The 16670-nt window shown below is 49.5% G+C and overlaps 1 protein-coding gene across 7 annotated transcripts in view; it reads right to left on the minus strand.

Moving 5' to 3' along the window:
* Positions 1–1352: 1352 nt before the first annotated feature.
* Positions 1353–16670, minus strand: part of FANK1 (fibronectin type III and ankyrin repeat domains 1) — a 72386-nt gene continuing 57068 nt past the window's right edge. For 5 of the 7 annotated variants that reach the window (XM_007478232.3, XM_001367757.3, XM_056795206.1 and 2 more), the window contains 9 exons: positions 15374–15498; positions 9682–9763; positions 8529–8603; positions 8112–8177; positions 4933–5098; positions 2319–2462; positions 1824–1901; positions 1690–1734; positions 1353–1605 (listed from right to left, as the gene is read on the minus strand). In XM_007478232.3, the coding sequence (XP_007478294.1) occupies positions 1537–1605; positions 1690–1734; positions 1824–1901; positions 2319–2462; positions 4933–5098; positions 8112–8177; positions 8529–8603; positions 9682–9763; positions 15374–15498 (850 nt within the window). In that variant the 3' untranslated portion in view covers positions 1353–1536. The remainder of the gene's footprint in view (positions 1606–1689; positions 1735–1823; positions 1902–2318; positions 2463–4932; positions 5099–8111; positions 8178–8528; positions 8604–9681; positions 9764–15373; positions 15499–16670) is intronic. The other 2 variants (XM_056795215.1, XM_056795220.1) reach the window with 2 other exon arrangements.

Raw genomic sequence — 16670 nt, forward strand, 5'->3', positions numbered from 1 at the left:
GCCCGGGGAGATAGAACTGGGACCCTGGGGAGGGCCAGAGCCCAGCCGCTGAGGACGGAGTCAAAGGGGGCTCAGGAGTGGGCGGGCTAAGGGTTCCCAGGAACATGGATGACAACCGGAGATGGAAGCATGTGGGCAAGGCTGGACTCAGCAATCCAACCGGAACCCCATTTTCTAGGGGATCTTTTTTAAAGAGCTGGGCTAGGACTTCGAAAGCCCCTGTCCAAGCAGGAACCAGACCACTGAATTGCTTGGGGAGCGGGGAGGGGGTCTGCATGGGCTGTTTCTTCCTGCCTAGTGATGGCTTAGTTGCCCTTTCTTGACCCCCCCACCCACCCGGCTTTGGAAAGGAGGGAAGAGAAGGCGTGCTTCCTGCTTTTTCCAGCAGCGGGATAGCAGTGGTTAATGATACTTTTCTAGGACAATGAAGAGAACAAATGGAAGAGCCCGTTCAGGGCACCGTTAGGAAATCTTTTGGTTTCTCTCCGAAGGGCTTAGCAGCAGAATGGGATGAGGAAAGGATGTTGGTCTCAGAGCCAGGAAGACTCAGGTTCAAATCATGCCTCAGATTCAGGGTTAGACTTGATCAGTATTACCACACTGAGATTCCTTCTAGTTCTATTTTTGATTCTATTAAAACTTGAAAAAATTGGCTTTTTGTGCCCAAATTTCTAAAAAAAAAAGTTATATCAGCTCACCTTCTGTAATACTTTAACGTTCACAAAAGACTTTCTTTCATCCTTAGCACCCTTGTGAGGTCAGCATAATAATTCTCTCCCTTTTTCAGATGAGGAAACTGAGGCATCAAGAGTTTAAATGGCCTGCCCAGTATCTGAGACAGAATTCAGACCCATGTCTTCCAGACACAAAGTCCAGCTTTCCCTCCGTATGTGTCCCTGCCCATTATCCAGACAGCATGAAGGCAGGCACACTCAAGAGTCCGTTTGGTTCTTCCGAGGGAAATTCACTTCTGGCTGCCGAGTTCTTGTTATTACGACGCCCATCAAATCCCAACAAGCTTTTCCAGTGGGAAAGAAGAGTCTCGGGCAATTTGCCAACCCCCATATTAGAAACCAACAGAGTTGGGAAATATTTGGTGGCTTTTGTCAAGAATGTATCTGGGACTGAGGGCAGTCATGGCAGGTGGACTGGGAAGTTACAATTGTAGAACAACCATTATTGAAAGCACATGAAGGAAAGGATTGCAGAGGCTCCTTGAGTGGCCAAGAAACAAATAAATGGTTGTTTTTGTACCTCTGGGGCCTAACCATCTGCTTTCACATCTGTCTCTAAAAGGACAAGGACAAAAAAACCAAATACATACCCCCCCCACACACACAGACACATGCATATGTAGGTAAAATGATGTATTTGAACATGGGAAGAGTTGTATGTTCCAAAAAGTCACTGAGAATCTACAACTAAATAAGCTATTGGTGGCACAACCTTCCCTCCCAGCCAAAGGGCTTCTCTAAAGCCCCACATCCGAGGTTCCCATTCCCTGATATGGATATCTTGAGAAAAGCAGCCTATAGCTCAGCTCAAGTAAGAGGTCTTCTTCAGGCTGAGAATTCCCTTCTGGTCTTCCAATAAAGCAATCACATTCTAAATAAAGGAGCAGAGAAGCCAGTGAAAACCAAGAACTGAAAATGGGAGAGAAAGAACCCTAACCTAAGGGGCCCCACTGACCTGTCTGTCAAACACTCGGGCCATCTCTAGGACGCCTTTGCCAAACTGAAACAGAAAGCAACAAGAGCTTGAGTTTTTCTCAGTAAAATCTTTGGGGGGGGGGGGTGTGTGGAAGCAATAGGCTGTCTAGGTACCTCATTTTTAACACTTGGATCTGCTCCTTTTTCAAGAAGTAATTGAACCAGTTCTTCATGATTATTTAATACAGCCACCTGAAATAAAGAATTGTGGGGATCTGGGGGGGGGAAGGGAACTGAAGAGCTGTGGCTTCCCAGCCAGACACTGGAAGAAGGACCCTGGACAGCTCTAGTCAAGCCCATAGGCACACTGGGCCACATTCCCCCACACAAACACATCCTCTTCCAAACTGCTCACTTTCCAAACCAAGAAGGATGCATGTTCTATTAAAAGGAAATCAGAAACTCTAGGCCTGACCAGGAAACCTACATTTCACAAACCAACAAATTTGTTTTATATCTTATAATGATTTGGGGACAAAGTCTTTGAAAAATCTTGTGTTTTTCCTAAGAGCCCTTCAGAGAAAGGAAGTCCTGCCCTCTGGCTGGCTGAGCCAATAAGAACAGTCACATTCTAGATACACAATGAGGCTCTAGGCCATCAAAGGATACCATTAAGGGAGTCTTCCCATCTTTATCTTTCATGTTCACATCTGCACCAGCTTCAATTAAAAGGGAAGCCACCTCCTTGTTTCCCGATATCGCAGATACTCTCATCAGTGGTGTCCATCCTGAGCCAGTGTCTAATACATCTATCTGAAACACAGAGAGGAATTGAGGTTAGCCTTTTTGTAAGTCATCATCATTGAAATAAAAGTAGAAGTGGCACTGATCCCACTAGATCCTTGCTAAGTCATAGAAGACTTTCTGGATTCCGTGAGACACCAGAGATTTAAAATTGGGCCCAGAAAAATCAGGAGACTATCCATATCCCAATAATTCAGATTCCTCTATAGCAAAGACCCAGATTTAGATTAAGATATTACAAGGATCAGTAGACCCACAGGAAGCTCATCCTTGTGCTCTCCACCTGGATTCGCACCCAGTGACAGGACAAGAGCCACTTACACAATGAGTTCTTCACTGGAAAAGTTCTTAGAATGATCAGACTAATAAAATTTGCCAGAGCACTTGCCCCACCTGGGGCGCCAATGGCAATCTCTAGAGCATGCTGACCTGGATTACTGTAGTCCTATCCAATGGTAAAAAGAAATTTCCCCAATCCTTTCTGCTCTACATGTTTACATTTTTCTTCAACTTAACAAAGGAACAGTTTTCATGAAAAGAAAACCTAAATACTGCTACATCTCTTAAAGATAGGGCTTTCTAGGAAAGCAGAATAAAAGCATGAGACAGAGAGAGACAGAGAGACAGAGAAAGTAAGTCAGAGGACATGCACCTGACCCACCCCTGAAATAGAAATATATAGAGACAGAAAGTAGCAGCTATGAACTCTTAGAGGGGTTGTAATCTCTGTGGGCAAAGGGTCTGTCTTCACTGATTATGTCCTGATTAAAAACCCTAGAAGCACTGGCATAAGCAGTTTGCAAGAATAACTGAGCATTTTTATTTTTCAACAATAGCAGCATAATGGAGTAGAAATTCTGGTTCAATGCAAGGTTGCATTTTTTCAATGTTTAAGCACAACACAGTCTCAGAACATGTCCTCATTTTGAATCACCATAGCCTTGGGAATGAGGTAGGGGTGTCAGAGAAACCATGATATTTGCATCATTGACCCATTTTAAAGCAAGTCATCCAAAAAACCATTCCATAAGCTTATATGTGTCAATCCCCTACTTTGAGCAGAGTACTGTGTCCCGGGGGGGGGGGGGGGGCAGGGAAGCTGACAGGCTAAATGTGTATAAATTCATTAAAGTAAAACAACAAACTTCATTCACTTATTGGACTTCATGATGGACTTGGTCTACAAGCCTGCCAGGTAGCCAGCTGGCCCAGTGTCAAGCTTAGGTAGCAATTCTCACTGGGTTCATTTACCCTAGTGCCGACTCTAGACAGGCATGGCCCATGTTACTTCTATTGGCATAGCCATTGTTCTGCTCATATTTACAAGTTTACTGTCACGCTAATGGGAAAAAAGTACAAATTTACCTACCCCAAAAATAGGTTGACTTGGAAGCCCAAAGAATATTTGATCTTTTTTTAATCATTCGGGATCTAGTTATTTAGCAATTACTGGTAATTCCCATCATTCTACAGGCCAAGTGTTGCTCACAAATGCTCTGTATCCTTATAATCAGTTGCTGGGTTAAACTGCCCAGATTTCTCCCAAGTCCTCCAACATGGTCCAATAACAGGAGAAACAGAGAAGAATCATTCTAAGGACTTTGTGGCCAAGGGAAGGCCACTGGTTTTTTCTTTAAGGAAACCTTTCTCTCCTCAGCCATGCAAAAACCCAAAGAGCCCCAAGTATGACATCATGCTTCGGAACCAAGCCTGAACAAGCTACTAGCCTTTTTAAGAGACACGACTTTTCTTAAGCTGAGTTTATTTTCTAGGCCATCCACTTAATTTCTCAGCACCTGACAGTGTCTGGCAGTCTCAATTAGGGGAGAATTATGCCCATCAATCCTTATTTCTATTGCTTGAAACTTTAATTTTGCTTCCTTATGGTCCTGCATAAGTTTTCAAAGGTATCACAGGTAACTAAGATTGATCACATTTCTCTCCATCCATGCCCTAATAACTGCAGAAGGCTGGCTAAGCTGTGCCACTCAAACTGATCCCTTCTGTGGCATGGTCTCAAAAGCATCTCAGTATACAGGGATTCAGGCGGAAGACCCTCAGAAGTACCAAAATACTGGGCTATTGGCAAAGCCTGGTCTTGTGCTCAAAAAGGTGTCAGTGTAATTGGGAGGATCTTGAAAGGCAAATCTAGAGCAAAACAAATCAAATTATAAAAGCAACTCGTTGAGCTACAGAACTAGCCTTCTCTTGTCTAATCCTTTCTTCCCACATTGAATGACCTTCTCTGGGCCCTCTAGAAATCTTGTGACCGTCCCAAACATCTGATGTTCTTCTTTTCCAGGCCCATCAGCTTTTCTGATAAAAAGCAAAAGCATTTACTGATCAAAATGACTTAATGTGGACCATTCCCTACATTCATTCTTGAGGGTGACAAGAGATAGCACCTTTGGGTGTGCTCTGCAGGTTTAGACGATGCCCCTTTTTCTGGAAGGTGGAATGCTCTACTGAAAACTCATACCTGGCAACCATCCTTAATCATCCATTCAATGATGTTCGAGTGACCTCCATCAGCAGCCCAGTGCAAGGCTGTACAGCCACCCAGGTCTCGAGCATCCCAAGAGGCGCCATGTGCTCTGAGGTACTTAACAACATCCAAGTGTCCAGCATAACAGGCAAGCATCAGACTGCAACAGGAAGAAGGGCGAGCGTCAAGGTGATGACCCAAGCACCGGGGTTCATATGGACCACAGGCCCACATCTCAGCTGACTAGGCTTTACCCGCAGATGTTGACCTGGGTGAGAAACCCCTGGATATTCCTGGAGGATGCAAATACCAAGGCTTTGGAATAGAAAATGAAGAAAGGCCAAAAGGCAGCGCTGATGGACTGGGGACCCCCTCCCTTCTCTGGTGAGCCAAAGCAGCTGTGGAATAACATTATTTGGGTAAATCTCTGGAGTCTTTAGGCACTCCACAGGCTGTTAGAGAGCAAGTTCTCCATTCTGCAGAAGTGATTCCCTCCTACCCCAGCAGCAAAGCTGAGCTCCAGCATAGGAAGGAAGTCACCAGAAGCACTAGTTTGTGCACTGTAAAGGCCTTATGTACAAAGAGTAAGTTGCTTGTGATGTTCAAAGAGAAAATAATGAAGTCATCATCTTTTGCTGGGTTAGAAAGGAAGTGTAACTTAGTGGATAGAGCTTGTTTCAAAGCCAGAAAGACTTGGTAGTTTACATACTAGCTGTGAGACTCCAAGTAAGTCACTTCATCTCTCTGTATTCTGGGCCACGGATGTGGCTGGAGGGCCAGATATATTGCCAAGAAGCCAAGGATGGTTTTTATATTTGTAAATATTAAAAAAAAAACCCTTAAAAATGTAAAAACATAATAAGCACATGAAAAAGTGTCTAAATCTCTTATAATCAGAGAGATGCAAATCAAAACAACTCTGAGGTATCACCTCACACCTAGCAGATTGGCTAACATGACAGCAATGGAAAGTAATGAATGCTGGAGGGGATGCGGCAAAGTAGGGACATTAATTCATTGCTGGTGGAGTTGTGAATTGATCCAACCATTCTGGAGGGCAACTTGGAACTAGGCCCAAAGGGCGATAAATGACTGTCTGCCCTTTGGTCCAGCCATAGCACTGCTGGGTTTGTACCCCAAAGAGATCATAAGGAAAAAGACTTATACAAGAATATTCATAGTTGCGCTCTTTGTGGTCGCCAAAAATTGGGAAATGAGGGGATGCCTGTCAATTGGGGAATGGCTGAACAAATTGTGGTATATGTTGGTGATGGAATACTATTGTGCAAAAAGGAATAATAAAGTGGAGGAATTCCATGGAGACTGGAACGACCTCCAGGAAGTGATGCAGAGTGAGAGGAGCAGAACCAGGAGAACATTTACACAGAGACTGATACACTGTGGTACAATCAAACGTAATGGACGTCTCCATTAGTGACAATGCGGTGATCCTGAACAACCCGGAGGAATCTATGAGAAAGAATGTATCCACATTCAGAGGAAACACTGTGGGAGTAAAAACACCAAAGAAAAACATCTGCTTGACTACATGGGTTGAGGGGATATGGCTGGGGATGGAGACTCTAAATGAACATCCTAGTGCAAACATCAACAACATGGAAATGGGTTCTGATCAAGGACACAAGTAATACCCAGTGGAATTGCATGTTGGCTGCAGGAAGAGTGGGTGGAGGGGAGGGAGGGAAATAATGTGATTAGTGTAACCAAGGAATAATGTTCTAAATTGACTAAATAAACTTATTCAAATGGAAAAAATAAAAATGTAAAAACATTCTAAACTAGGTTGCATGAAAGGAACCAACTTGCATGGAGAGTTTCCTCCCCTGGAGCTCCCTTACCAATGAAATCACTGGGCCACTATTAGCTTGCTTATTTTTCTCTAACCCAAAAGACATTATTCATTCAAGTAGATGATGTTTCAAATAAGGAAGCTCAAAATTTTAGAAAAATAAAGGCATCGTCTACACAGGATGTGAGCAGAGAAAAGGTAGGAATGAATTTTAGCTCTCCAAAAAGCCCTGTATATTTTTACTTTCTCAGGGTCCTCGTGAAGAAAGACTGCTTTACATCTCAGGCTGAACACCCATGGGGCCTATCCACCCTGGCCACAGTTTCTTTTTCCTATCCAGCTTCTAAAGTTCAAATACAGAGGCCCAAAGAAGGAGGAAAATAGAGAACAAAGAAAAGTTGAAGAGTAAGGTCTGAGGTTATGAAGCTTTCCAGGACAAAGAGAGATTTCATCTTTGCTTTCTTATTCAAGTTAAATTCTCATAATTATGGTTTATTGCTTTAAAGTCCAGGAAAGTAAACTGTGTCCTAGGATCTTGCTCAGAGGCCATCCTGGATGGTCTCATGATTTTAAAGACAAGGAAACTGAGGTGCAGTAATGATTTGCCCACAGTCAGACATATTGACAATGAAGAAGGAAGAATCTGTAGGAAATGCTGCTTCAGGAACAAGGTCAAGTCATCAAAGGAGCAGAGGGATTAGTTTTAGCTGGGCAAAAGGCAGGATTTTTTAGTGGGTCCTAAACAAAGCTATAGAAAAAAGTCACAAATGAGGCCCTTCCGAGAGCTGTGGCCCCTCAACAGTTGGATCTGATTGGAGATGTTGGTTCGAATCGAGGGATCCTGGCTTCTCATGGCACATGAGAACCAGGCTTAGTGACTTGCCCAGGGTCACACAGCTGGGAAGTGTCTGAGGCCAGGTTTGCACTAAAGAGGTCTTCCTGATTCCAAACCCAGGGCTCAATCCACTGTGCCACCTGGCTGTGTGGAGAGAATGTTGAATAGAGCATGGGAGACATAAAGAAGGAGAGTGGAAATGAAGCTAGACCTGGAGGCTAAGGCCAGAGCATAAAGGGCTCAGCCTGAGGACCAAGGCATTTACCCTGAATGTGGTAGGATGGGGACTGGCTGAAGACTTTTATTTTAAAAAGGGGAATGACTTGACTGGAGCTGCACTTGGGGATACCAGTCAGATGGTGGCATGTAGGGAAAGAGACCAGATGTGGGAACGAGGAGAGGCTCCTGCCAGGAAAAGGGCAATAAAAGTCCTTCCGCAGAGCTGGCAGACCAGATCACTCAGGCCACACTCCTCCCCGCCATCCAAGGAGCTCCGTCCAACTCCATAATGAAGCCGTTGTCACCCACCTGTCCTTCCCACTTCCATTCTTCATATTCACATCAGTCCCGTTACCAATCAGGATTTTCACTAGTCTGAAAGGAGCAGAACATTTGGTCATCTGGGGCTTCCATCCATAACTACTTTTTAAAGAAATGTAAAAAAATATGGGATGGGCCGTCTTCTAAGTTTCTAAGGAGAAAATCTCTCCTTTGGGGAGAAAACGGATTTCCATATTCCAGGTTGTCTCAAAAACAGAGGCACAAAGAGAGCTGGGAAATGCCAAAGGGCCCACTCTTCAAAGGCTCCCGACTATACCACCTTGCTCGCATTCGGCATCCTCTTCCCCAGTGCCATCTTGCTTCCATCCCAAGCCCGACCCACCACTTCAGAAGAAGTCACAGAGCCCACTTCCCCCCCAAAGGAGACAGGAAGAGCAAACATACCGTATGTAACCTTTCTGGGCAGCCACCATCAGGGCCGTAAAGCCAAACTTATTGGGAACATCAACCTTAACATGGCTTCCAAAGAGAAAGAAAGAGGCATGAGTGCTCGCATCCCAGGCCACCCCAGCCCCAAGCAGTTACAGCTCAGGGGGAGCTTGGGAAAAGAGCTAGCTTGAAGAACAAACTGGACAGAGGAGCCCCATCCCTTCTACGGCGCCAAATAGGATTTATAAAGAGGCAAATTGTTTCTGACTAGAGAAGGAAGCTCTTAATAGAAGAATTCTATTTCCTCGTGTCAGATTTATAAAGAAGGGAAGTTCATGTCATTTCACACTTAAACCTAGTCTCATCTTAACTCTGAATTCTTTGGGGACTTGGGAAAACACCCAGGGAAGGGCCTACCCTCCTTAATTTAGTAGAACATAGTCAAACATAGCTTTTGTAAGGGTGTTTCTGGCTCCAAAGAACACGAGCTCTTCTGTAGGCAGGGTCTCTCCTCCCACCCCTTGCCCCTGCCTGCCACAACAACATTTACAGGCACAAACTGAGGAGATCAGAGCTGCTCCCCAGCTGTCTGATTGAGGGGGACATTTGTCTTCTGTAGCTCCTCTCATTTGCCTCGTCTTCTCAAGCTCTCAGCCTGATAAATTCCAAAAGAATTGAGATCCTACATGCCATTGAGACATCTTGCTGGAGCTTTGAGGAGCCCACCCACAGAAACCACCCCAATGTCTTTAGGTGCCTTTTTGGGTTTCTTTCGAGTGAAACACTGACTTGATGTCCTGTTTGCCTCCTCATTGGTGGTGTGATGTGATGACCTCATCTGACCCTCTACCTTTCCTCCAAGCTCAATGTGGAGGCCTCTACATGCGTGATGGTGAACCGATGACGTGTATTTTCGATGACACGCAGCCGCACGGGGCCGCACACAGAGGAGTATGGGGCGACATGCCGAGGAGGCTTTTTTCTCGAAGTGACACATCACCGAGTTATGCTCGGTTTTGGGGCGAATTTTGCCACACCAAGCTCAAAAGGTTGCCCGTCACTGCTCTAGACAAAGGCTCTGGGGCTTCGGCAGAAGTGCTGATGCTTCCCGGCATCAAGAAGAACGTGTGTGGGCTTTGGGGGGAAACACCCGAGACGGTTCTCTCACCCTCCTTGGAGTATCCGGACGAGCAGGTCCTCATCATTCACATTAACAGCTCGGTGGAAATGCTCACTACTGATGGGCTCTCCTGAAGGAACCAGACAGACAACAGTCACCCCAAGGGCAGGAGATTCCACTTGGGCACCCTCCGTCAGGCACTGCCCCCCAAGGCCCTGGGGGTCCTAGAGAGCATCACTGAACTCATCTGGAGCTCTGGGAAAAGGGCCCCAAGCAGAGGCCTTGCTCTGGCAGGGTCCTTCAGGAGAAGGAGGCTGGATTGGAGCTAAAAGATGGGGAAAACCCTGTTCTTTGGGTGTGGCAGAGGGGTTTGGAACGCCTCCTTTCCCACTTCAGTCTAGAACTCGGGCTTAAAACCAAAAAAAGGAGCAGCCCAGAGCGTTGCCAGTCACGATACACTTAACTTTATGTACCAAAGAGCGCCTCAAAGACTTTGAAAACAAGACAAATGGTTCCCCTCCCCCCCCAATGAGCATCCTTTCGGGGATTCTGCCATGCATATTCACTGTGTCCTTTCTGACCCCAGCAGGAGAACAGCTACCCTTTGAGAGACAAAGTGGGTTAGTCTGAAAGGAGGAAGAGAATGAGGAAACGGGGGGGGGGGGGGGGGGGGGGGGGGAGGGAAGTGTGCCAGAGAGGAGGAGGGGACGAAGTCTGAGAGAGGCTGAGTGAGGCCAGAGCTGGAGGGAGGCAGCCCCTTGTAGGAGAGAGCCCTAACGAGTCAGCGACAAGGAGGAGAGGAAGGGGGCCACAGGGGGCCGGCCCTCGCAGTGAGGGAGAGCCCTGATGGGGCCACACCTCTGACTGCATGCTCTGCCCAGGCACCGGCAGGCCAGAGAGCCTTCTGGGATAGGTGAGCCCCAGCCTCAGTCCCAGGGCCTTGCACCTGCAGACGTACGCCTCCGGGCAGGCTGCACACGGGTCATCTCCACACACATGCGTGTCATTGCAAGGATGTGCCTCCGATGAGGGGGCTGCCCGCCTCCCTCAGAGATGACCCCGTCAGCCCCAGGGCTTCGGTAGCTTTGGGACGAGCCCTCCGGGGGGAGCCAAGTCCCCTGGCTGATATCTAAGACAGGCCCAAACCCAAAGTGCAAATGGTGTCACATGGCTTATTTGGGGTGACAGGAGGGAAGAAGGGGGTGGGGAGCCCTCAGGGTTGAGGGGCTCCCGGAGCCTGGAGGCCAGAGGCTTCTTGAGCACAGTTCAGGGAAGGCCCTGGTTGGCTCTGGCCACGTCCCAGTCTCAGTGGAGGCACTCTGGGGTCTTGGCTCCGCCTCCAGAAAACCCAGCTGCCTCCTTCCCTTCCCTGGCCGCGAGGCCTCCTGTCGGCACTCTCTGCCCTTCCCCCGCTGCCCCTCAGCCTGGCGTCTCTCTTCCTTACCCTACATGCGTGTGCATGCATGTGTCCCCACCCCTGCACTCCCGTGTGCATGCACACACGTGTGATTGCTCAAGGCGCATGCATGCTGTCCACATGCACAGCGCTTCCCATGTGCATGCGTGCCAACCCTGTCCGCTCATACATGGGTCATGTAAGGCACACCGTGCGCATGTACATGTTTACTCGCACACCGGTACACGGGCTAACCCTACGTGCACAGGAGCCATACCAAGCCTGTGCCTAGACACAGAGCAGACGCCAGGGCTCATCATCGGCTGCACAATCTTGAGGAGGCCAAGCCATGTGCCTGAGCCTCAGTTTCCCCATCTGTAACACGACACTCAAACACTGGATTCTAACTGTCCGCAGGAAGAGCCCTGCTCCAGCGCTGTCCACTGTGCTCCGCTATTGGTGGTTCCAGGACAGAGCCAGGCTCCGAGGGGCCTTCGCAGCAGCTCCTCGGCGCAGGCGAAGCTGCCCTTCTGGTCGATGGTGCCCCCCGACACCCCCGCACTCTCCAAGTGGCATCGCCCACGTTGGCTCTGCCTTCACACCCCAAACTGCCGTGTCCGGGTGCAGCTCCAGCCCCCCCCCAGCCAGAAGGAAGAGGCCCCCATGGGCGAGGACAAGCCACCAGCGTCCCCCCGAGACGCCCGGCCACGGGAGCCGGCCCCAGAGTGGCCGCTCGCCCCTGCCCCAACGCTTGCTCGCCTCTGCTCCGACTCGGTGCCTGAGCGCATCAGCACTCCTTCAGGGCTTAAAGAAGTCGAGGGGGCGCGGCCGACCTCGCACTCTCGCGGGGACGGGAGCTGCGCGGCTGGCCCGGGCTGGCGCCGCCTGCCCGCCCGGACACAGTCAGCCTCCTCGGAGACCGCTGACCATCCTCAATTCCGCTTTGTCCCTGTGGAGGCGAGATGCGCAGACGGAGGCGACAAGCAGCTCGGCTCGGACGTCCCCAGCGCCGAGCTGCCCACGCGCGCATCGTCCTCCGTCTCCCCGGGGCCCCGATGTCCGCAGCGCTCCCGCCGGCCACTGCTTTTTGCCGTCCCCCTGCAGGGGACATGAGAGTCTTCTGAGATGTCAGGTCCTCCACAGCACCCAAGCCTCGGCCAAGCCCTGCCACCCACCTCTGGGGTTTGGAAAGCTCTCTCCCAGCCTTAGAGCGGGGCTCTCCCCTCACTGGTGCCAGGGCAGAGATTCTGGCCTGGGAGACACCGAATGGTGCCCTGGTTGGCCTGGCACTGGCAAACCCTAGACCTCCCGGCCCTGGCTCCAGGACTGGGCAGAGGAGAACGCCAAGGTGGACAAAATGCCCCAGCTCTGCTCACTGACTCGAGATTTGGGGGGAGAATGGAAGGGGGTTTCCCCAGAGGTGGCCAAGAGCCGGCGTTCCACCCTTCCCTCCTTGGTTTGTGGCTTCCGGGCCTGCACAGGCCCTGGAGTGCATCTGAGCGAGGCTGGACCCAAAGGCAGAGCCCCCACAGAGCAGAAAAGGATCAAAGTGAATCTCAGAAATCAAGCCTTCTTGGGCCGGACCAGGGTCACCTAGTGGCAGCTGTGTAGGCAAGGCCTCAAAATCAGTGCTGGGGGCTCCCTTGGAAGCAGTGACTAAGGGCTGGGTGCACTGGCCAGTGGCAGCTGGCTTTCTTCCTATCCAAGGAGCCCTGGATTAAAGGTATGTGCTTCCTTTAAGCAAGTCTTGTGTACTTTACCTGCAAAAACAGGCAGGAGACCCTTAAACAAAAACCTTCCAATTGGGGGCTCAGCAGATAGAGAGTCAGGCCTAGAGATAGGAGATCCTGGGTTCAGATATGGCCTCAGACACTTCCCCTAGCTGGGTGACCCTGGACAAGTCACTTAACCCCCACTGCCTAGCCCTTCCTGTTCTTCTGCCTTGGAACCAATCAACACACAGTCCTGACTCTAAGATGGAAGGTCAGGGTTTAAAGAAAAGCAAAAACAGCTTCCAATGGAATGGCGATGATTGTCCCCCAAGAGTATTTTCAGTTCTGGAGGGTGCCCGGTCTGTCTGCTGGCACTTGCTGGTTTGAGGGTGATAAGCACACAATACTATTATATAGTCTATGAGATATATCACGTTATTATTGAGTGATAATCAATGAGAACAGCACTGAGCTGAGGAGAGCCTGACCCTACAAGGGAGGAATGTGACGAGCATGCTCCCAATGTCCTGGCCATTCCCCATCTGTCTCGTCTGTCCATCAAGGCCAAGCTGGGCTCTCTGCTAAGCCTGGCAGCAGCCATCGAGGAGGGCACAAAACACCTAGCCAGATGCCCCTCCTGATTCTGTCTCTGGCCCCAGGCCTGCTCCCTTGAGTGGCCCCACTAAAGCCCTGCTCTCTCCAGGCCATCCTGTGGCCTCCCATCCATCCCCATCCTATCTTGCAGGACCATGGGTGCTATCTGGGCAGAGGTCGGTGGTCCTCAAACTACTCTTGCATCAGCCAGGGGCTTCTCTAGGATCCCTGCAAAGATGGTTACTTTCTACAAGAAGGAATGTGGGTGCCATCTCCTAGAACTCCTTCCCTGCCCCGGACCTGCGGCTCCTACAGACGATGCATGACTGTCCAGGCCCGTTTCTTCTGAGGTATTCCCGATTAGCATTGGGAATTCTTTCACAATTTTGACCCAGCTGGACAAAGAAAGGTTCCCCTGCTTCCCAAGAGTGATTCTTCCTGAGACAGAGTGGCAGTCTCATTGCCCGACTCCCTCTGAGTGACACTGTCTCTCCCCTCTTCATCCCGCAGTCCCATATTTTGCTCTTGCCATTGGTACTGCGGCCGCCATGCATCACATCTTCCACAGCTCTCCCCAGGGCCCAGTCCAGGTTTCAAGGCCGAGTCCTGGCTCAATCAGTTCTGCTGGATCTCACTGACCTGGGGATTCCCTTTGCAAACCCATTCCCCCTAGCATGAGGGGAGCAAACACCAGCGGGCTCCTCTGTTCAGGCTCGTGGGTCAGTCCAACACTGGCCCCTTCCTTCTCCATCTAAGACATCCTGTGCAGCTCAGTGCATGAGTCATCGCATATCTAGACTTGAGGCACCAGAACTCAAGTTGGAAAGGGCCCAGCTTAAATCACCAGAAAGCAACATCAGTCTGTCCACATGAGCGTGTAGCAGTGCCCAGGTGGCTCTCTTTGTGCACAGACGACGGATACACATCCATGTGGACAGACACATCTCCATACTGCAGAGGCCACAGCAGTCACTGCCTCCAGAGGCCAGGATGTTTCACAGCCTTGGTGCCACCAAAGAAGAGGTCTGGGGGTTGGGTACTGCCTCTGAAAGGCCACATATTGGGGTCGGGTTCACCCTGGTGTCACTCCTGAAAGCTCTGGCCTTTGCTACAATCGTTTCCCAAACAGTATCCAATCCCATGGAGACAGTGAGGGCAGGGGAGAGATCCCAGGACTCAGGGTCTGGGATCTTGGGATCCAGTTGTGCCTCACCGGCCTGCACCTCAGTTTCCTCAACAGTCCAGGGGTCACGAGAGCCCTGCGGTGTCTCCCCCTTCTTCTTGTAGGGCTGTAGGGAGAGTCCCAGGAGGTTACAGTTATGTCCTTTTGGTCAGAACCTGGGATTTCACAGGCGGCCAGTATTCCCAGTGTGGCAGCTCCCTCCAATACAGACCAGAGGTTCTTCTGTAAATAAGCAGTCTTGGAGAGTTTATACAGCATTTTGTAAACTTTAAGGGGTCTATAAATGCCAGCTCATAGGAGACACCCACATCCTTCAGGCCAGAGCTCCTGGACAGTTCAGCATTCCCCACTCTGAACCATTGCTGCGGGCCCACCAGTGGCACCTAACCCCGCCCCCTGCCCTTTCCCTCCAGGGTATTCGCTTCATGGAGATCCTGCTTTGATTCTGATGGAAGAAATTAAGCTGGCCTGCTGGTGGTGGCAGGAACTCCCGGGCATCCCCAGAGGGGAGAGAACATGAGGAAGCCATGCTGAAAGGAGAGGGCAGTGAGAAGGGTCAGACTCATCTCCAGCTTCCCCTGCACCCCAGTCGAGCACGGCCTGCAGCATCCCTCCAATCCCCGCACCATCCAGGCCCCTAAAAATGCCCATCCTCCAGGCCTCTTCCAGCATAAAGGGACAGCTCTCCCAACTGATGAAGCCACAACCTACACTTTCTCTTGCTGCCTCAAAGTCTGGCCAGGCAACAGGGCCATTGCCCATTTTCCAGACCTTTGTAAGCCAACCGCCATCCACATTCATCTGAAAGTGCTTCCCGGGCTTGGGAGCGTGAGGGCAGAACAAGTCCATACTCACTGGTAGTAGACACTGACACAACCGGACTATAGTAATATTCTCCTGAGGGGTTGGTGACCTTCAATCGAAATTTATACAAGGTTCTGGGCTCCAGACCTTCCACAGTGTGCTTTGTTGCGTAGCCTCTGGAGAGAAGACATACAACATGGTTAGCATGTGATCAGCCAATTGGCCTCTGCTGAGAGTGAGACAGGCTGGGACCAGATTCCTGTACATTGGTACTTCATTCATGTTGGGAATGACAGATATCTGCCTATAGCAGCATTGTGGCCCAGGGCAAGTCACACACTGACACACAGACACAGGCACAGAGTTCCCAGGACTTCAGTTTCTTCATCTATTAAATGGCCACATTGGGGACTCCCATAATCTCTAAGTAAGGATCCCTTCCAATTGGGAAGTTCTCTGATTGGTTTTGTTTTCTAAGCATCAATGTGGCACTGGGTTTGTATCTGGAAAACCAGAAAGATCATGTGGTGAGCACCTGCTCTATACACAAGTTAGTACTGGACGCCCTCACCTCCAGAAAATCTTTATGAGAATAATCTCCACATACCAAGGACATCTTTGATGAAGAAGAGATAGAGAAAGTTTGGATCCTTGTGACCACCCTGGGAAATAGATGCTATTACTACCTCCATTTTACAGGTGAGAAAACTGAGGCACACAGAGAAGGTAAATGACTTTATCAAAGTCAACTGGAAGCAAATATCTGAGGCCAAACTTGAACTTGGGTCTTCCTGACTTCATATCTAGATCTCTCTTCACTGTGACAACTATGAGAAAAGTAGATTTCACAAATGATGCCCTACAGCTAACTCCATCTTTCTGTTTTAGAGCAGAAGACCCCACAGTGGCCGTGGTTTACGGGCATGTCTCCACTTTAGATTCTGTGTGAGATATAATACCAGAGATCACTTTGCTGACAATGAGCTGATTATTAAAACCTCAATGACTGAAAACAGGGAGACACCCTCAGCAGAGATCTATCTTTGTCCTGAAAGATGGCCAAGAGGCAGGGAGGCCCTTAGGCTCTCCTAGGGCCAGGTACAAGGATGTGCCAAAGGCCACCAACTTCAGAACCCACAAAGTCTCCTTCCTGAAATCCATCATCATTCCAGCAAGTTTTTCCAGACTAGGCATGTGGGAGGCATCAAGTGGACAAAGCCTCTGCTGCCTGGGTCATGTTGTATGTTGGGTGGGGAGCCCACATCCTTGTGTGTGCCAAATGAAGGAACGCAAGGCTAAGTGTCTTGGCTTAGTGGCTTGGGCATAATGGAGGGATTAAGAAAGAGAT

This window comes from Monodelphis domestica, chromosome 1 (assembly GCF_027887165.1).
Source record: "Monodelphis domestica isolate mMonDom1 chromosome 1, mMonDom1.pri, whole genome shotgun sequence".
Lineage (NCBI taxonomy): Eukaryota > Metazoa > Chordata > Mammalia > Didelphimorphia > Didelphidae > Monodelphis > Monodelphis domestica.